Source organism: Gobio gobio (assembly GCF_949357685.1).
Source record: "Gobio gobio genome assembly, chromosome: 9".
Taxonomy (NCBI): Eukaryota; Metazoa; Chordata; class Actinopteri; order Cypriniformes; family Gobionidae; genus Gobio; species Gobio gobio.
This window is the reverse complement of record NC_137115.1, coordinates 8,671,321-8,693,178: the sequence shown is the minus strand read 5'-3', so window position 1 is coordinate 8,693,178 and position 21,858 is coordinate 8,671,321. Positions and strand designations below refer to the sequence as shown.

At 38.4% G+C, this 21,858-nt stretch overlaps 1 protein-coding gene across 3 annotated transcripts in view; it reads left to right on the top strand.

The window, feature by feature from the left end:
• large2 (LARGE xylosyl- and glucuronyltransferase 2) overlaps nucleotides 1-20,031 on the top strand; it is a 127,402-nt gene extending 107,371 nt beyond the window's left edge. For all 3 annotated transcript variants that reach the window (XM_079825708.1, XM_079825710.1, XM_079825709.1), the window contains 10 exons: nucleotides 3,248-3,419; nucleotides 3,501-3,605; nucleotides 5,364-5,476; nucleotides 5,642-5,767; nucleotides 6,047-6,202; nucleotides 11,778-11,941; nucleotides 13,364-13,642; nucleotides 13,738-13,884; nucleotides 18,079-18,274; nucleotides 18,363-20,031. In XM_079825708.1, the coding sequence (XP_079681834.1) occupies nucleotides 3,248-3,419; nucleotides 3,501-3,605; nucleotides 5,364-5,476; nucleotides 5,642-5,767; nucleotides 6,047-6,202; nucleotides 11,778-11,941; nucleotides 13,364-13,642; nucleotides 13,738-13,884; nucleotides 18,079-18,274; nucleotides 18,363-18,560 (1,656 nt within the window). In that variant the 3' untranslated portion in view covers nucleotides 18,561-20,031. The remainder of the gene's footprint in view (nucleotides 1-3,247; nucleotides 3,420-3,500; nucleotides 3,606-5,363; nucleotides 5,477-5,641; nucleotides 5,768-6,046; nucleotides 6,203-11,777; nucleotides 11,942-13,363; nucleotides 13,643-13,737; nucleotides 13,885-18,078; nucleotides 18,275-18,362) is intronic.
• The last annotated feature ends 1,827 nt before the right edge of the window (nucleotides 20,032-21,858 follow it).

Sequence of the window (21,858 nt, the reverse complement as noted above, 5' to 3'; positions counted from 1 at the left end):
ATGCGATGATAGTGTCATTCTTACATTTAGTGCACAATAATTCAAAACGGTGTATATTGAACCTTTTACTGGCTTTCTCTTTCATTTGCATTGGATTTCAGTGCTTTTTGAACTTTTAAATTGACATAATTTAAAGGTGCACTATGTAACTTTTCCGTCCGCTAGAGCAGCCATTCCCAAACTGTGGTCCGCGGACCACTAGTGGTCCGTGAGGGTACTGCAGGTGGTCCGTGGAAAGGCAAAATACTTTTTTTTTTACCTTCATTTTACCAGGAAATTCCCATAAAAATAAAAAGTAAAAAGAATATGTAGACCTATATTGATATAAAATTTAAATTAAATTGTCATGTTATTGTGTGATTACTAAAATAGGCTAGTGGCGCTCGGCCGTGACGTTCAAGTTCAGTGCCTCACTTTTTGAGGACTTGTAAACTTTAAATAATAACTCTAATAATTCCCTAAATTTGCCAAAGGTTTTGAAATGTTGACTATATCCAAGTGTTCTTATTACTGTATAGATTTCACACTCCATTGCAAAATAAGCCTGTTGTTTAAATGAACCCGATTATGCACTTGAGTAAATAAATAAAATAAATATGTGGCAGCCGTTGTATACAGTAAACTTTCTTTTAACAAGCCTGTTGTACTGATGTGATGACCAGTTATAGTTTTAGTGCTAGTAAGCCTATTTAGAGGTGCGGATTAATTCAGGTAGGTCTGTGTGTAGACATAATTTTATTATGTGTATTATGAGGTGGTCTGCGAAATTTCTTGATTACGACTAGTGGTCCACACACACAAAAAGTTTGAAAACCCCTGCGCTAGAGGTCGCCTATTCAAAACAAAGGTGTAGTTTGATCACGGCAAGTTTGAGCGCAGAATCTTGGGACGTGTGGTCTTCACCTCACAGCCGGTGGAAAAGAATCGGGATAGGACTCGGGCAAAAATCATGTTCATGGATGCGATTATTAACGTTACTGTAGTAGGGGTGTCGAAATTAATCGTTTCTTCGATGCATCGCGATGCAGACGAGGACGATTCGGTATCGGTTCAGTAATAGACCATAGCCGATTATAATGTACAGATTCTTTTCTGACGTCATATTCGTTGTTGTGGTAGCATACAATGGCAGAGGGAGGCGAGACGCGAGTGAGAGTAATTAAAATGCTCCAACAACTTTAAAAGACGACATCTGGGCACATTTCGGCTTTTATGAACAATCTAGTAAGCATGACCTGGAGAACACACGTGCTGTGTGTAAATCAATCGTAAATCGATCATCTGAATTATCTAAACGATTTCATTTACACTTGGGCACATACATGTATCTCCGCAAAACGGATATAAATCCGATCTACATTTCCTGCACTAAATAAAGATTTATTTGAGTTCACGTCACCGAAAACAACAGCTATGAGCTGCATTATATTGTTCACCATTGAGCCGCGCGCCCTCCTATTGCGGTCTGGAACTCAAAGACCGCAGTAGGAGAGCGCGCGGCAAAAGCACTGGTCAGATCATTCAGTTTCTTTACTCTTAATGAATATGATTGTATTTTGAGCACCTGCAACTTTACTTTCGGTAGTTTGTGCGTTTACTTGATGAAGAGATACTCAGCCGCTCGTCTGCGGGATGCGCGCTTCAGTAGCGGCGTCATATCTGGCTATGTCATATAACCCATAACACGCTCACACGTAAATTATTTTAGCATTGTTGAGAGGAGTACAATTTACATATGTGGTTTCAACAACCAGATGCATTTAGACTTTAGTTTTGACTTTATTGAGCGGAGACCACCTCCTGAAGTGTTTTTTAGTATTTTCTATTAGTTCTAAATGGTCCTGTTGTCTTCTGTGCCCAGAGTTTTGTTTGATACATTCAAGAAGCATGTTTTCTTTGAGCAGGTAAAATGAAAGGTTTAGTTCATATAATTGACTGACAAAATTGTATGAGGATACAGTGAATTGTCAATGCATTGTGATGCATCGTGATATCGAACTGAACCGAATCGATGGCCTGATAATCATAATCGAACCGAACCGTGAGACCAGTGTAGGTTCACACCCCTATGCTGTAATATGAAGCAGAGCAGGACCGTGTGTTGTGGAGCGATTGTTAATAAGATGAATGCAACACGCCTCACGAGCAGCGGGACTTTTATTATGCCACAGTCGCCGGCGCCATTTCCGCTTTTCCGGTCATGAGTATGAGGTAACGCAGCTCTGTTTATCATATTAGATACATTTGAGTGTGTTGAAAATTATGTTATGACGTTACTCTGTGCGTTCGCTATGACACTTGTTCAAACTGCAGTGAGAGTAAAACGTTTCTGCAAAATAAAACCGGAAACGAGGCTAACGCTGATATGGCGCAATTAAAAGGCGACTCCCTCACATGTCCCGGTTCCTTGGTTAAAATAGCAAATTTCTCACAATTTACAAATAGTTGGAAACATTTGGGATATTGTAAGTACTCAACTGAACAAAATATATAACACTGGCCTAGTGGTTTTTGGATATTTTACTGAAAAAATGTTACATAGTGCACCTTTAAATTCCATAATGATTACACTTTAAGTAATCATTATAAGTAATGTTGCACCTACATGTCAATTCACTCCCATTAGAGTATTAGTTAAGTATTAGCAGACTATTAGGGGTGGGGTTAATGAGGGTTAGTAGAATAAGTTGACATTTACTTGCAAAGTTAAGTATTTTCAGTAGAATGTCTGTTGGGGGAGCTTTAAAAAAAAGTGTTAGCAGATATTATGCAGACAGTCTATTAATACTCTAATGAGAGGTGACATGAAGATGCAACGTTACTTATAGTCATCAGACTGTCTAAAGGGGACTGTCAAAATAAAGTGTTACCAAGTAGGTTTCCATATAAAAAATTACAATCATTATCAAGGACATTTTTATCCTTAACACAAACCTTTCAAGACAGCACAGAGAGCAACTTGATTTTTAAACTTGATTGATTTCAATGTAATTTTCAATACGTCAGAGCTAGACTACTAATCATAGTGACAATCCCATAAATCATTGAAAAGTTAGTCTCATTACAATTTTAAATACTTTTTTGTGATTTATAGAGCTGGTTGATTTTATTGAAGTTTTTAGTAAAGAAGGTTTTGAATTATCTTGGTAAAAAATGAATGAGAAAAATACTTGTGCCGATAAAAAAGTGGGCAGTCACTATCGTGCTTCTCACAGATGTATCTCTCTCATTCTCTTGCTATGAATAGTCAGAAGTGTCATGGATACCAAACAAACACTATTCGGGAATTTATGGCCTGATGAAGCTCACTCTCACCAAAGCTCTGCCATCCAACCTTTCAAAGGTCATCGTCCTCGATACAGACATCACCTTCGCCACTGATATCGCCGAGCTGTGGGCCATCTTCCGGAAGTTCACAGGTAATCAGTCACTTTCCGTCACGAGTCATACTGTATAAAGCATCGGGGCAGTGAAATTTAACCCTGATGTTGTGATTGCAGAGAAACAGGTGATTGGTCTGGTGGAGAATCAGAGTGATTGGTACCTCGGTAATCTGTGGAAAAATCACAAACCCTGGCCAGCCCTCGGACGGGGGTTTAACACAGGTGAGGACACCAGCTTCCATCTGAACTCTGCTCATCAACCTTCACTGTCTTTGTAACTGGTTAAGTTAGTTTGATATGAGTCTTATAAATGAACAAATGAAAGGGGGAAAATGCATGGCCATTCATTTAAAGGTAGGGTAGGCAATTTCTTTGAAATCATAAGATCCCTCCTTTTCAGAACGTCTCCAAAGCCACGCCTCCTCCAGAACACATGAACGCACACAGCCAGAGCAGAGTCTGCAAAGCGTCACGAGTGACTGTGTTAAATTACCTCATGTCTGAAAGCTCATAACATTACAATAATAAAAATGAACGTAAGCAACTTACCACCTGACTGCAGCAGATTCATTTCAGCGTTGATAGGGCTGCCATAGAAATGCATAAATCTAGAACGTCACGGGTTGCCATCTCTTAATTAGGGTAGTTGTGGCATGAACGCAGCATAAGCTCGTTGTTATGGCACTCGTGACTGTCTGTAGCCTTACAGAACACGCTAATGATGTGTGATGTCTGTGAGCAGGTGTGTGTCGGTATGGAAATTCAGTTTTACAGGCAGGTAAGAAATTGAATGATTGAATTTGGACCGAATGCAATGATTGGACAAAAATTTTTTTGTTCCTGAAATGTCCACAGAAGATGTATGTACATCTTATTAATATTTAGACCACTTCTATTCTATTACTGATTGCTAACAGGATGTGAAGAAAGTTTCAACCAATATAACAAAGTGTTTGCCTACCCTACCTTTAATAATTGAACATACATTGAACATTTGTATATATATATATATATATATATATATATATATATATATATATATATATATATACCGGTTTGGAATAATTAAATTTTTTTATAATCAAGCAATTTATTTAAAATAACTGTTTACTATTTGAAAGCATTTTAAAATATATTTTATTTTATTTTTATTTTCAGCATCATTACTACAGTCTTCAGTGTCACATGATCCTTCAGAAATCACTGTAATATGCTGATTTGCTGCTCAATTATTAATTAATATGATCAATGTTGAGAACAGTTTTTGCTGCCTAATATTTACGTGGAAACAGTGATTCGCATATTGTTTTTTTAGAATTCTTTGATGAATAGAAAGTTTATTTGAAATATATTTTGTAACAATATAAATATCTTTACTCTAACTTTTTATCAATTTAATTCTGAATATTATTATTATTTATTTATTTATTTTTACTAAAAATTTGAATTGTAGTGTATCAGTTTCCACACAAAAAATGAAGCAACACAACTGTTTTCAACATTGATAATAATCAGAAATGTTAATATTAATAAGGGTCATGTGACACTGAAGACTGGAGTAATGTTACTAACAATTCAGCTTTACATCACATGAATAAATTACATTTTAACATATATTAAAATAGTAAACAGTTATATCAAATTGTAATAATATTTCACAATTTTTGCTGTTTTAACTGTATTTTTTATCAAATAAATGCAGCCTTGGTGAGCAAAAAAGTCTTCTTTAAAAAAAAAAAAAAACTCTGTTGACTGGTAGTGTATATATAATATTAAACTAATAAATTACTCTGAAGTATTTTCCCCTTTTTGGGGTTATTCATCGGTTGCTGTGTAGCCTTCGCAGGAATGAGCACACAGGCATTATCACTTCTAAAAGGAGCGCACTGCTTATGTCAAATTTCATTTCAGGATAAAAAATAGAAAATAGTTTGCTCCGGTGGTCCATTTGACAACAGGTGTTTCTTTTTTGGGCTGCAGGTGTGATTTTACTCTACCTTGAGAGACTGCGCAGGATCGGCTGGGAACAGATGTGGAGACTGACAGCTGAGAGAGAGCTAATGAGCATGCTTTCAACATCCCTGGCAGACCAGGTCCATGTCCTTCATGAACAATTCAAAAACACTTTATAAGAAGAATTTATTTCATAGGACTTGTGAGATTGTGCTTTGTGCAACAGTTGTCTAAACGATGATGAAAGCATTGCTGAATATTGTTGTATATTGCAACAAAAACGTTACTGTTTTATGTCTTCACAGGATATATTCAACGCATTCATAAAACAGAACCCAGTTCTGGTGCATCAGCTTCCGTGCTTCTGGAACGTACAGTTATCGGATCACACTCGCTCTGAGCAGTGCTACACTGAGGTGTCAGATCTAAAGGTAACTATATTAGGGGAATGTTTCCGTATGCTGGGTATAAACGACCAAACTGACCCAAAGGAATTTAAAAATTATGAGTCGTTTGAAGTAAAAAGGGGCCCTTTAACTGGTTCGAGCTTTGCTTTAATCATTGCCAAATTCACAGTTTGTTTTACAAATCGTCTCTAATGCAAATGTTCACCCAACCGACACATTCATTTCCTGTCAAATTTCCATTTTAGCATGGAAACGATGTCTTTGAAGTTGTTTATTGCTCAGTTTTATTACTCCCTCCTGCAGGTCATTCACTGGAACTCTCCTAAAAAGCTGAGGGTAAAAAACAAGCATGTGGAATTTTTCCGTAATCTTTACTTGACATTCCTGGAGTACGATGGGAATCTTCTCCGACGAGAACTCTTCGGCTGTCCCAGTCAGGCCAGCTCAGAGAGCACAGTGGTGAGTTACCTAAGTAGTTTATTATGCAGGATTATGCCAAAGTATTTTTACATTTTTTTTGGAATAGCATGCAGAAAATATTTCTATTACCTGACAAAAAATACAAAATGCATGATAAAATTGGTATGTATTAATTGGTATCATATATTGGTCTATCTGATGGTCCTGGGCTATGGAAGCTTGCTTCTACCTGAGATGATATATTTAATTCATATTTTTATATATACATAATATAATAATGTTATTTATACATAAAAGGGAACAAATCAATTTAAAATTTAAAAAGTAGCTCAATTTAATCCTGCACATTTGGCTTAGCTATGGAAGTGTTACATGTTCCCTTGGTTTTGTGTTTCGAGGTTTTGTTATATGGACTTTTATTTTGAACTGTTTTTCTGTTGCCGTTGTTCCCTGTATTTACTTCCTCTTTTACTTAGTTCCCTTGACTGAATATGAAATCGCCCCCTAAACCCTCATTCACCACGTTAGTCTACTAATACAGTTCACTTGAAGGAGTGAATGAAAACGAGTGAGTGAATTTGTATAGCCGTTCTGTGTACATCGGCTGTACACTCGTTATTGCGGTGCAATGTGGGATTGAATGATTGCACTCAGTAACAGCCACTATGGTTTCGGATACCACTACAAATAGCTGTCCCCTCAAATAATGCCCTATTTGAGGGTATAGGGAGCGATTTCCGACTCAGCCCTTGTTTTCTTTTGTTAATCACATAGTGATTTATCAGTCTCACCTGTGCCTTGTTATCCTTTAACAAGGATAACACGTGGATAAGTCGCCTGTGGACTTTCTACTGCTAATAGATACACAGACACGCTGCACTGAGCATGTAAGATATGCTTAGAGCTGTAACAATCTGACCAAAAATAAAAACCTCGATTAATTGAACATTTTACCGTGATTACGATTAATGAACGATTATTTTTTTTGCTTTCCATTTTTTGCCCTCATAAGGTTGAGTAAGTTCCTGATAAGGTTTTTACTGTAAATATGTTCTACTATTAAAGGTGGATTTTTTTTTTCTAATGAAAAGTGCTAGTGCATTTCTTTGTGATTTTAAAATATTCGAAGGAAACGGTTCACTTTCAGCAGTTATTGTCTATGGGGCAGATTTCTGCTTGTTGTACATCAGATACAGATACATTAGCACAGTAGACCTACATTACATTTATTTGAATGCATTAATGATAGAGTGATGGTGTGTGTGAATTACTCATACCGTGCTTTTAACGGTTGAGTTTCTAAGCTACTTTAGTGACTTTACTTTACTTTTTCTCTGCGCGCGATCTTCATGTGATGTGCGAGCTTCTGTCTGAGTGTTCGTTTGTCACAATATATCAGGCATTAGTTCAACATAATACACATCTGATGGTCTAAAATCACTTTAATGGCTCAAACTGGCAGGCCTTAAAACACATACAAATGACAAAGCTTTGTGAGGACGCAGATGAAAGAGGTCTGCCTTCAGGGCGCGCGCGCGTTGTCAGAGACGCGGCTCGGCTCTGTGTCACAGAAAAAAGCTGAGCACTGAAGGGATACGTTTTCCGTATTGTTGTTTTTGAATAGTGCACAATCGCTTTTAATGTTCAAACTGGCAAGCCTTTAAACGCATTGACTTGACAAACTTTATGAGGACGAAAATGAAAGCGATCTGCTTTCGGGGCTTGCGCGCGCCGTCTGTGTGTGTGTGTGTGTGTGTGTGTGTGTGTGTGGCAGCGCGTAGGCTATAAGAATGGCAATTAACTTACCTGTATAAACTGTGTAAAACATGCAGCTACTATAGTGATTCTGGGCATCTATAAACAAAGATAACTGCTCCTGCGCATCTCTCTGTGTGCCTGCAAACTGCACTTGATGTGTCCGGGGCGGAGTCACGTGATTAAAACCAAAATAACCGACATGGGAAAAATACGTCGGTTAGAGGATCTGAATTCGGTTTCGATTATTTTTCGATTAATTGTACAGCCCTAGATATGCTGCTGCTGCATTGATAGACATAAATCCCATAGCAGACCTAGGCAGGTGGAGCTGGGGGAGGTAGAGGGTTTCAGAAGAACTCTGATTGCACGCTGCAGGACTGGCCTACAGCAAACAATGAACCAGGCTGAATCCAAAATCACCCCCTATACCCTCAAATAGGGCATTATTTGAGGGGTCAGCCATTTGGTGTCTGAAACCATAGTGGACATTATTGAGTGCACTCATTCAATCCCACATTGCACCGCAATAACGATTGTACAGCCGATGTACACTCAACGGCTGTCCGACTTCACGCACTCTTTTTCATTCACTCCTTCAAGTGAACTACATTAGTGGACCAACGTAGGGAATAGTTAATGAGGGTTTAGGGGGCGATTTCGGATTCAGCCACAGACTATTTAAATGTTGAGCAAGCAACCTCATTGGCTGCAGGATCAGCAGAGTCATGCAGCAATCAGCTTGTGTCATGCGGTAATGATGTGATTGATTACTGATGGCATGTAAAGGACGTATCAGCCGATGCCCTCTAGAGTTTCATGACCCTGCCCTCCATGAGTTACATGTAATTCCCACTTTATATCACTCTTTCTTGTGACTTTCTCCCAACTTTATTTCTCACAGTAGTAATTTTCCATCTCACTATTTAGTTTATATTAAGTTTAAATTATCTTTCTCACTTCTCACATTAATTACTTTTTGTCTGAGACAGAAACCAATACTAGGATCTGTAGACAGCAAAAAGAAAAAAACTTTAAAGGGTTAGTTCACCCAAAAATGAAAATTCTTTCATTAATTTCTCACCCTCGTGTCGTTCCAAACCCATAAAACCTTCGTTCAACTTAGGAACACAAATTGAGACATTTTTTATGAAATCCGAGAGGTTCCTGAACCATCAACGTCATTGCAACTTCCAAGGTCCAGAAAGGTTGTAAAGATGTTAAAATAGTCCATGTGATTACAGTGGTTCGACCCTAATATTATACTTTTTGTATAGAGAATACTTTTTGTCTGCAAAAAATCAAACAAAAATTACAGCGCTTCCAAGTTCTACAGCAGAACAGTGTCTAACAATTGGCTAGCTCCTGCGTCAGCATCACACACATGCGTCGTGGTGCTCACGTGCTCAGCGTTGGCCAATGGTAAGCCGGCGTTTGACGTAGAACGATGTCTTTACTACTTGTCTGGGCCTTGAAAGTTGCGATGACATGGCTGCCTAATTTCATCAAAAATATATTGTATTCTGAAGATGAACGAAGGTCTTACGGGTTTGGAATGAAATGAGGATGAGTAATTAATTTTTGGGTGAACTAACCCTTTAAGTAAATCTTTAAGGGCCAGATTTACAAAACAAGGCAAATTAGCGTGAGAGCGCAAAACCAAAGGAAGCGCTGATGGGAGTGATCTACTGATGACGCGCAAATTAAAGAACAGACAAAGCCGGATCATTTCCACAATGATCAACGCAATCTACCAAGAGCAGCGCAAATTAGCGTCTGGTTTAATACATGTCCTTTTTGGGGCGCTAAATAATGCCGCAAATACCTAAAATAGACTAGAGCAAACTTTAGTAAATCACCTTGTGTGATTAGTTTAAATACTCTCCTCTTATAAATACTGTGTCTGAAAGAGAAACTACTACAAACGCATATGCATTAAAGTCAGCGCAAATTTTTCATTGCACGTCTTTAGTAAATCCTGACAGTAGTTTTTTAATGCCAAAAGAGGGTTTGCTGTGGCACAAGTTAGTAAATCTGTTCTTAAGTATCTTTCTTCCTGCCAGTCATTTAGCATGGTCTCACGAAAAGCTATTTGCTAGCATTGCTTTTCACAATTAGCTCATTGTTCAGGTTGACTGATAATCAAAAGGCACTTGATTTCCCTCTAATAACTCTCTGATCTCTGTGTACGTGCATATATAGGTGCATTCACGCGTGCTTGTAGAACTTATAATTACAACGTGTAAACTCATAATATTCCCAGAGCTACAACTTGTACCACGTGGCTGCTTTACCACCTGACCAGATTTAAGGTGTGTTCGGCTGATTGGTGTATGACATTAAAGTAACTCGAGAGCAATTCAAAAGCATACAGAGCTTTATGTACGGTAATTACGACATGGCGTGAACGCGGGCTGGGTTTTGGAAAGATAGGGCATGTCTTCAGCACCCTTATGCTGCGTTCACACCAAACTTGAATAGAGCGTCTGGCGCGAGTGATTTCAATGACGCGCGTCTGGAGGTCCCGCGGCACGTTTTGCGCGGAGCGAAGGACGCGAATCCGCCTCATTCGCGCTTCCAGTTCACGCGAATTGTACGCGAATTGAGCGTCTTGCGCTATACGCGCGAATGGTGCTTTTGTGCATTCACGCGTTTGAAGCAAATTTGCGTCTGACACCCAAGTTGAAAAATTTGAACTTTGGCGTCAATTCGCGCCGCGTTAACCAATCAGGAGCCTGCTCACTGCGGTCACGTGGTAAAGTGACGTGATGAGAAACGCTGCATAATTTAAAAATACTACTATTGTGTCACAAAATGTAGTTTTAAGACTTTTTCAGGTGAGAATGTAGTTGTTTAAAGCTCAAATCTGTATCTATAATTTGTTGTCTGCCAAATCGTTTTGACTGAGGGCAAAGAGAAGTTTCATAACTTTATATTTTAAGGATATTTAAATATACATGCAGTGAAGATAATGTAGGAGTTGCCTGGACCACATTTGTGTGGCTATTAATGCTTAATATATATGTTTAATGAAAATGAAAAGAGATAGAGTGGTGTTTTATGACATATTTCTCCTGGAGTGCCTTGAATGCGCGTCAATTTCGCTTCCAGTGCTCGATTTCTACACGCGTCCAATTCACTGCGGACGCGCGAATGCTTTCAAAATGTTCGCGTGTGAAATTAGACGCGGTAGATGCGATTTTGACGCTCAATCTGCGTTTGGTGTGAACGCAGCATAAGGCCCGATCAGACAAAATGTGTTTCTACAGTGAGAGGCGCCTTTTTAAAATGGTTGTCTATTGGTAGTGAGCGTTTTGTGCGCTGTTTATGCCCCCCGGGCGCCTCACGTTTTAACCGCCTGCTGTGCCTCGCGTTTTTCTAGGAGCGCTCTAAACACCTGAAGTTGAAAAAAAACAACAACTCTGAGCAGAAAAGCGCCCAGCGTCATCACGTCTTTTTTCTCCATTATCCAATCGAATGAATGGAGAGGCGGGCCTTCCGTTGTGATGACGGTTACCTTGATTAGCCTGACCGGACAGCTGATTCGGGGGTTGACTAGCAACATAAATTTTTTTTTGAAAAACGCGTTCTGTCTGATCAGGGCCTTAAGCAGCAGATGGCAATACTTATATATCTTATGAGAAAATGAAGACTTAAAAGGAACAGAAACGAGGGAGTTTATAGTCTTAAGATGGATCATTCTTAATAAGTAATGAATACCCATGTCTAAAAGCAGCTCGGCCTTGGATTAGGACAAGGAAAAACAGTATTGTAAAGTCTCAAAGGATAACATGACCAGAGCCTGCTTGTTTCCTCCTCAGCACAGCTGATAAAGCATATTATTATTGTTTCTTTCCAGCTTCAGCAAGCACTAGAGGAGTTAGATGAGGACGACCAGTGCTATGATTTTAGGAGGGAGCGAATCATGGTGCACAGGGTGCATCTGTACTTCCTGCAGTATGAATACACACCTACAGATGATGGCACGGACATCACACTGGTCGCACAGCTCTCTATGGACAGGTGAGGATGACGGACTGTCTGAACGAATCTGCAAACACGCCTGTGCCACTCATGCCAATGCAATTTAATTACAGAAGTGTCATTGTCGTGTTTAATGAACCCTGTGCAGCACTTTGATTGAAATGAGAAAAGATTACTACAGCATTGCAAGTTAATAACATCTTCAAAACATGTTAAACCTTCATGTTATTTTCAGAAAGACTTTGCAGTTTTTTGTTTTTTTTGCAGAAAAAAGAAGTGCAGTTAACCTTGATCTGTACATATGTAAATAGACCAACAATAGAAGAATAAAATATTAGAAAAAATATATATATTTTTTATAAATAAAGAAATGTTGTTTTCTTATAATTTTTATTAAAAAAATGTTTTACATATTTGTATTATTTTTTAAGAATGCATCCTGGAAAGTCTACCTGTGGATTTTATGGATTTTTATTGAATAAATTATTTAAAAAAATGTATTATAAAAATTAATTATCATAGTATAATGGCATGAAAGCAAGCACACAATCAAAAAGGTCAAAAAATATAAAAGTGTTCAGTGCATACCAAAAAAGTAATAATAATTAATGCTAGCATACAGTATATTTCTATTTGTGATTAATTAAATTCATTAATTGCCATGACTTGTATTTAATTTTATTAAAATTAACTTGTTTAAAGTTGAGTTTTGGGTAAAAAATAGGCTAATATGTGACCCTGGACCACAAAACCAGTCATAAGTCACACGGATGTTTATGGCAATAGCCAACAATACATTGTATGGGTCAAAATTATTGATTTTTCTTTTATGCCAAAAATCATTAGGATTTTAAGTAAAGATCATGTTCCATGAAGATATTTTATAAATGTCCTACTGTAAACATATAAAAATATATTATTAGTAGTTATAAGTATTGCTAAGGACTTGATTTGGACAACTTTAAAGGCGATTTTACCAATATTTAGATTTTTTTTTTTCACACTCAGATTCCATTTTTTTTAAATAGTTGTATCTCGGCCAAATATTGTCATATCCTAAAAAAAACATACATCAATAGACAGTTTATTAAATCTCAAATTCATGAATTTTTAGCCTTCTGACTGGTCCAGAGTCACATATGTTCCATTCAGAGTCTTTTAATATTCCCCACTGAGCTATTTTAAACAAAGTCAGGCTTTTTTTTATATCATTGTAACTTGTTTCCCATAAAGTAGTCTTGTCATTTTCACAAAGATGAGCGTTATGCAGCATAGCAACATTGTTTGTCTTTGAAACAAGTATCAACTGGAAATGTTAGACGTAGAGAAGATCAGAACAAATTGTGCTAATACTGAAAGCTTGCCCTGCAGGTTTGAAAAATGTATCAAAAATAGCCTGTTATCTTGCCTCACTTCAATTACTGCCCAAAATTTCACCAGAGACACTGTATTTGTCCACAGACTGCAGATGCTGGAGGCGATCTGTAAACACTGGGAGGGCCCCATTAGTTTGGCCCTCTACATGTCTGATGCCGAGGCTCAGCAGTTCCTGCGCTACGCTCAGGCCTCTGAAGTCCTCAAAAACCGCAAGAACGTGGGCTATCACATCGTTTATAAGGAGGGTCAGTTCTACCCTGTCAATCTGGTACGCAATGTGGCGCTCCACAACGTCAACACACCCTACGTTTTTCTGACTGATGTAGATTTTCTGCCCATGTACGGCCTCTATGATTACCTCAGGTAAGACTCATGGCTGTCAATTTGTTAGGAATAATCTGTTAATATAATGGATACATTTCTGTAATTCATCTTTTGTTTTGTTTTTTTCCATGTAGAAGAAGTATAGTCCAACTGGACATGGCCAATACCAAGAAGGCTCTGGTTGTGCCAGCCTTTGAGACGTTGAGATATCGCCTTTCATTCCCTAAATCCAAGGCCGAGCTGCTGTCTATGCTCGACATGGGGACTCTCTACACCTTCAGGTACAGTAGACATTCAAAATAATCCTATCTCAAGGAAGTTCACAATTAACCCTTAAATGCATACCTCTGGTCTTTAGTGACACATGACTTAATTCACTACCCTCCTCCACATTCATTTTTTGTAAAGTTAGACATCAACCTTCTTAGTATTCCTCCATCAATTCATTATAATAAATATAAAAAGGTAAAAATATAAATATATAACAAGAAAACAATAATAAAAGAATGCCTGTTATCCCATTTTTTGTAAAAAAAATAGTATAGGGTCGCTGTGATGAAGTGACGTTTCACTCATAGTTACTGCAGGCAGAAAACAAAAGAAAACTTGAAATGGCTCAGCGTTTTACTGCAGTGCAAGTACTGAACGCAAACAAATATTGGTGTCACTGTCACTTGATGGGGGATCAGGTGAAGAAGCTGTCAGCGATCAAAATATTAATTTCGAAGATGTTGAAAATGATAGTTTTGAGAATATGTTTGAGATCACGAACATGAGCCAGATGCTGAATGTACTGGGAAATGAGCTCTGACGAGGACAGTGATGATGGTATAAAAACGTTTGCTCAAACTGAACCCTTCCAAGCTCCAAAAGGTAACGAAATATGCTTTATTTTATTCTTCTGTAATTGTTCCTGTAATTGTTATCAGGAGAGTTTTATAGTATAACGGCAGGTAGAGATCCATCCGTTTTGGATATATATAGATCCGGGTCACTAAAGACCCGAGTATGCGATAATGGTTGGCGAAAAATTCATGCATTTAAGGGTTAATAATAGGATCAATGAAAAATCCTGTTGTCCGAAATAAAGAAAAATGACAATTCTTGTGAAAAATCTAATTTAAAACACATGTACCATATTTTTAGAAATGTACTTTCATGTGGTTTTTAAAAACTTTTCTTTTCAAGAGATATTTAAAGTTACTAACTTTTGGCCCTCTAGCAGTTAAGAAACATTACTATAGCTATACCCATAAATACACATGGTACTTGAAAATAAATTATATCACAGCACTACAATAACCATAATGAAACGACCCTTCACAATAGATAATGCTTTACAATGAACTCTTATCTGTTCATTAAAATACTTTACGCACCTGTTGAGTAATAAAATATCTCTGTGCCATCTCTGCGCCTCTTTTCCAACATTTCAGATCCCTCAGTTCTCGACATCTCCGAAAAGCCAAGCCAATGTTGATTCTCTTTTTATTACGAGCTGAGTTGTTTATGGTTTTTTAACAGTTTTATTTACAATTATTAACAATTTTCTTACACTTTGAACACATGTGTACACATCTTAATCATTTAAAAAATATTCATAAATATCATTTAGTCTTTGGGTGGTCATACCACATGACATTTTTCAACCTGGTCTAACCTCACTTTGTCATAAAAAAGTCAAATTAAGTTTTAAAAGACTTATTCGGTGTAACACTTAATCAGTGTAGTATTTTTAAAATAATAATAATAATAAAAGATTATGATAAACTAATTAAGATTTGATTGACTTTTTTCTTTATTATGATATCAGGACTGTATCACTCTGACCTAACCTACAACTACTGCCCCTCATCGTCGTCGCATTATCACCTCATCTACTGTTGAAGATTTTATTGCTTCATTTTCCGCTTCTGACTTTGCTTCTGTTGAGTTAGCATCACCTTTTTGCCCGGACCATTTCATTTCTTCCTTCAACACCGTCTGCTCCCAGATTATGGACTCTGTTGCACCCTTTAAGGTGAAGTCGACTAATGGTCCTCTGGACCCGTGGCGCAATGATACAACTAGGTCCCTTAGGCGCCGATGCAGACAGTTCGAGCGAAAATGGAAGAAGGATAGGTTGCAGGTGTCATTGGAGATGTTTAGAGCCAGTCTGGCCACATATCAGAGAGCACTGAAAGAAGCTAAAGGACAATACCTCTCTCATCTCATCAACAGCAATAGCCACCGCCCTGTAATCTTATTCAATACTATTAATTCTGTTATTAATCCGGTGTCTGTAGCCTTGATTGATGTTTCTGAAAGAACATGTAATGCATTCAAGCAATATTTTGTGGACAAGGTCTTGGCTGTTAGGCAATCCATTATTCAAGACTCTACTGTTGTCATGCCGTCTCGTGCGGCGCAATGTGTGCTAGAGAACTTTGAGGCAGTTACTCTTGGGGAGCTCAAAAAAGCTGTCCTTGAGTTGAAACCTACCACCTGCCCTTTAGACATTGTTCCTGCAAGGATTCTGAAGGAGGCTGTTGACACCGTTGGTCCCTGCCTTGTCTCCTTCATAAACAGCTGTCTTACTTTGGGTACTGTTCCTACAGTTCTCAAACATGCCATCATTAGACCGTTGCTTAAGAAACCCAACCTTGACCCCTCCATTCTATCAAACTTCCGCCCTATTTCTCACCTATCATTTCTGTCAAAGTTGATGGAGAAGCTTGTTTACTCCCAGCTACAGGCTCATCTGCAATTACACAGCATTGGGGATACATTCCAATCTGGTTTCAGGACCAGGCATAGTACTGAATCTGCGTTACTGAGGGTACATAATGACATTCTTGAAGCACTTGACAGAAAAAACTCTATGGTTCTAGTTTTACTGGACCTTACCGCTGCATTTGACACTGTGGATCATGCAATTCTCATTTCTCGTCTACAACATGTTGCTGGTCTGCAGAAAGTGGTGCTGAACTGGTTCTTCTCATACCTCACTAATAGAACCTTTTCAGTAATGCTCAATGACTTTGCCTCCTCAGTTGCCCCTATGTCATCTGGAGTACCGCAGGGTTCCATTCTCGGTCCTATTCTGTTTTCACTCTACATATTGCCACTTGGGCAACTCATCTCCAGACACAACGTTCATTTTCATTTCTATGCCGACGACCTCCAGATTTACCTCCCTGTGATTCTGAGTGATCGTTCGTCACTGGATCCTCTCTATAATTGTCTTCAGGACATCAAACAGTGGCTTTCCCAGAATTTCCTTCATTTAAACGAAGAAAAGACTGAGTACATCCTGTTCAGCCCGGATTCCTCTAATAGTGCTTGTAGCTTTGGTCCTATGACACCTCAGTTTGCTCCGTTTGTACGTAACCTGGGTGTTATTTTGGACAAAAACATGCAGTATGATAAACAGATTGGTGCAGTAGTGAAGGCGAGTTTTTACCAGCTACGACTTCTAAGTAAGGTCAAATATTTTTTGTCCAGAGCCGACCTTGAAAAAGCAATTCACGCCTTCATCAGCTCGAGGATTGACTACTGTAATGCCCTCTATACTGGACTAAATACATCACTCATCAGTCGCCTTCAACTGGTACAAAACGCAGCCGCACGTCTTCTCTCTAATACATCGAAACGGTCACACATCACCCCTGTCCTCCGCTCGCTTCACTGGCTTCCAGTGCGGTTTAGGGTGGAGTATAAAATTCTGTTGTTTGTGTTTAAGGCCATCCATGGTTTGGCCCCAGTATACCTCACTGATCTAGTAAAAACATATCAGCCAGCCAGAACACTACGTTCCTCTGATCATATCGCACTGGTTACCCCAACATACAGGTATAAAAAGTTTGGAGGCCGGTCATTTAGTGTTCAAGGACCAAAGTTGTGGAATGCACTCCCTGTGCACCTCCGAAACATCACGGTGCTGAGTGTTTTCAAAACACATCTGAAAACACACTTTTTTAATCAAGCTTTTGACTCTTAGTGCTGGGCTTGATTGGTTGGACTTGTTTTTATGTTGTCGTTTGATGCTTGTTTTGGAAAGCGCTTTGTGCACCTTTTGGCTGCTGTAAGGCGCTATATAAATAAAAATTGATTGATTGATTGATTGATTTTCAACTTTTTGCTCCAAAAATATTTGAATTCAGAAATTAAAACTAGGGGAATTGCAAGAAAAGCTAATAATCAAATCATAAAAAGTAAAATAAAAAAAAATAAAAAAATAAAAAAATTATTAAATTATTTAAATATTAACTGAAAATCTTCAAGTTAATATTTTAGATCAATGGGGTTCATCTGACAAAAAAAGTTTGGGATTCCCTGTTATAGAAGATATTGAATAAAGATGATGTTTAATATATTTTTGAATGAATTAATAGGACAAACAATGAGCATCCCATCATTGGCCTGTTTTCAAAAGGCCAGACATAATAGTTCATGCATTAGCACTAACATTCACATACTACTTCCCTGAAATGTAGGTATCATGTCTGGACAAAGGGTCATGCGCCAACCAATTATGCCAAATGGAGGACAGCCACAACGCCATACAAGGTGGAATGGGAGGCAGACTTTGAGCCGTATGTCGTTGTGCGCCGAGACTGTCCTGAGTACGACCAGAGATTCGTTGGCTTTGGCTGGAACAAAGTATCCCATATCATGGAGCTTGATGCTCAGGTAAGGTTTTTCAAAAACGTTTGGCCTGTTTCTACCGCCAGTTCAAGTGTCCAATGCCCCTAACCTGTCCCTTTTCCATGTTCCAAAGGAGTATGATCTTATCGTGTTACCAAATGCCTTCATGATCCACATGCCCCACGCGCCCAGCTTTGACATCTCAAAGTTTCGCTCCAGTCCAAGTTACCGCTACTGCTTGACGACCCTGAAGGACGAGTTCCACCAAGACCTTTCTCGAAAGTACGGTTCTGCTGCTCTCAAGTACCTCACAGCACAGAGGAACATCTGAAACCCGTTTCAAATGTACTTTAGCACAGAGGAGAATGGCTCGGTCTAGTCGTTTGAGGCTCAACAGCCAACATGCTGCTCTGCTACATGTTACGGTGTCTAGAGGTACGAAGCTGCCCTGCTAAAATCAGAGCTTTAATCAACTTTTTGATAAGTCATACAGCAGAGAACTGTGAAAACCAATGACATCAGACTGGTGGCGAAAACTCGACCAAACATTTCAACTGCTAAAAAAGCGCAAAGGACATCGGTGTACGTTTGTGACGACTCACTTTCTTATAGTCTAAAATGAAAGACCTTTTTTGACAATCAGGGCTTTTTCTTCACTAAAGATCTGCGGCTAGTGATTCATGGCGCCACGCAGCTTTGGACCTGGCTAAAACCATCCGATGACGTAGAGATGGGCTGAAAAGGACAAGAAATGAATGAGCTTTCCAAAGACTCTTCTGCTGGACTGAAGTGTGAGGAGGCCATCAAGACAAGAGGGACATTTAAGCCTTATAATTTCCTTGTTATTTAAAATATTTAAAAGTATTTTTTTGTTTTTAACGAAGACGAAACAGTTTATGAACAACGACCTACAGCCTACGTATGTTTTACACGATATAAAAAAAAGGAAAATCGCATTTTTTTTTTAATTTAGAAACACTGATTTGCTTGTAGCGAAAGAAGCTTGAATGCTCGGTAGAGAGTATTTTGTGTGGTTTCGGAGGTCCCGAATGTTAGTCATTTATGATTTTGGTGAGGAATGATCAGAGCGTTATAACTGCTGCATTTATAACAAATGGCGCATATTATAAACATCCAGTATCATAGTGTATACCTGCTCTGAACTCACATCACTTTTAAAAAATTTGCACTACATGCTGTTACTCAAAAATGACATTATCAACTATGATTATACGATATATGATTATATGTACATTTGCATTGAGATCCACTCAAGGGACCATGAAAAAAAAAAAAAACAGAGCATCCAAGTTTCTCAAGGACTAAATATTTGTTGTCGGTGAAACACTTTCTGTCATTGAAAGCGATATTTATTGTGTAAAATGTCACGTTCTGGTCAGTCCTGAAGTAATAATCCAATGTCCAATTCAGCATCAGTCACTCAAGTTGTAAAAGAAAAAATAACATCGGAAAACCTGACAAGAAAGTTTGTACGATGTATTGTACCGGTGGCTGCTGTCACAATGTTGTGTCCCGTCTTTATAAAGTAACGCTCCTCCAGGTCATATTGAGTTCACCCCTCATACGCCACCCATGCCCTTCCGCCCCATCAGACTGCAGATTTACGGTAAAAACCCGTGCCTTTGCTGTGTTGCGAAAACTGGATATTGATTGTACTACTGTACGCATCAGCGGGGCCTGCAAGAATACAGGTACTCTATTTATTATTGTTGACTTAAATCAATCATATTTTTCTATGTAGGGGACAAAGTGCTTTAAATAAATTCTCCCTGTTTCTATAGTTTGTCAAAGTTCTTGTGCTTTTTATTGTAGATGAGTCAGGTTGCCTGTGCTTTTCTCTGAATGCTCCATTTTTGAGTTCGTTCTAAGACTCGCTGGTGACTCATAGTTGGAAGGTCCACAATACAGGGCAGTGCTGATAAGAAAAAGCATTACCTCGTCTCTTTCTCCACACTAATCTCACAAAAAAAAAAAAAAAAACATTTCTTTGTGAAATTTCATCCAAATTCTGTCATTTTTTACTCAGCTCCTTTTGTTCCAAACCTGATTGCTTTTGTCTTGTCTGTGCCACACAGGGAATTTTTTAAAGAATCTTCTCACAGCTTTTTAATAATACAACAACAGTCTCATTTATAAAATGTTCTGTAGAAACGTCCTACATTTGATCTAAGATCATTTCTCAAATATGCATACACGTGATTCAGAGAAAAGGAATGTACGCACTAAAAACCTCATACAAGAGGTACATACACCACTTCCAGATGCAAATTTCTGCATTATAGGCCATTTTATAGCCTATAGATTTGATTAAATAATGTACATGTGTGGCAACAAAGAATGCTACTAAGTGAACTTTAATGCTGTGTAATTATGCTAACAGGGGTTTATTAGGGGCCAAGCACCGAAGGTGCGTAGGCACCTATGGAAATCGCTAGCGTTCCTATTATTATTATTATTCTTCCGCCATGCGAGTCTATGGCAGCCCATAGAACCGCTTGCGGGAAAGTTATGAAATGTGGCACACAGATAGAGGATAGTCCCAACTGTCAGTGAAGCAAATTTGGAGTCTCTAACTCAATCCCTCTAGTGCCACCATCAGTCCAAAGTTTGACTCATGTTTATGCTAGTAACTTTTGAACCATAAGGGCTAGAAACAAAATTAAATTGCACCCTATAACATAATTTTCCGTCATGAAAATATTCTTGCCATTTTTATTTAACCGAAAAACCTACTTTTGCGAACTCCTCCTGGGCCGTTGCTCATATTTTCACAAAAATTTAACCAGATCCTCTTCAGACCATGCTGACAAAAAGTTATGGAATTCAAGTTGATTTCTCAAATCGTTTTCGATAAACAGTGGATAATTTTTTTTCTTCCCAAATGCTTATAACTTTGGGTGTGGTTGACTTCTTTTCATTTCAGTAACTTTTTTTGTCTCCTGAATCCTTGCCGAGTCCAACAATACCAGACTTGCCAAGTTTCGGCGTATGGTTTGTGCAGCGTTGTAATTTAGCGCTTAAAAAGCGCTAGCTGATGTCCGATCTAGACGAAACTAGCGTCAGAAGTTCGGAAACAGGCCGATAGCTATTCGATAATCCCCAAATGTCAAAATATTGATAGTAAGGGGTAGTAAAATCCAATCAAAGAGCTGTCCAATCAAGTCAGGTGTCAGTCATTTTTTACGTGTTTTTTCATATAAATGTCTATAACTCGAAATGATAACGATATAATAACGAAATGAGATATTTTCGCCAAAATTGACACACATGTATGGGCTCACTCTGAGGACACATAAGAAATGGTAGGATTGTGCCTCTTGGTGGTGCTATAATTAAACATAATATGACATTGGCTCTATACAACTCAATGTTTTAATGTGGGGTTTTAACATTTTTGCTTAAAATTGTCTCCAAATGTCTTTACTCATTTGTTCAGTTGGTCTGCTGCTAGCTTCCTTGTTTGCTTCTGTTGCGCTTGGCCCCGGTATTGCTGCTTGTTATTAGGGCCCAAGCCCTGAAAGGGCGCTATTGTTCCCCTAAAGATTATTATTATTTATTTATTTTTTTGACTTCTCGGGTACTTTTGGGGCACTTAACGTGCTCGAAAA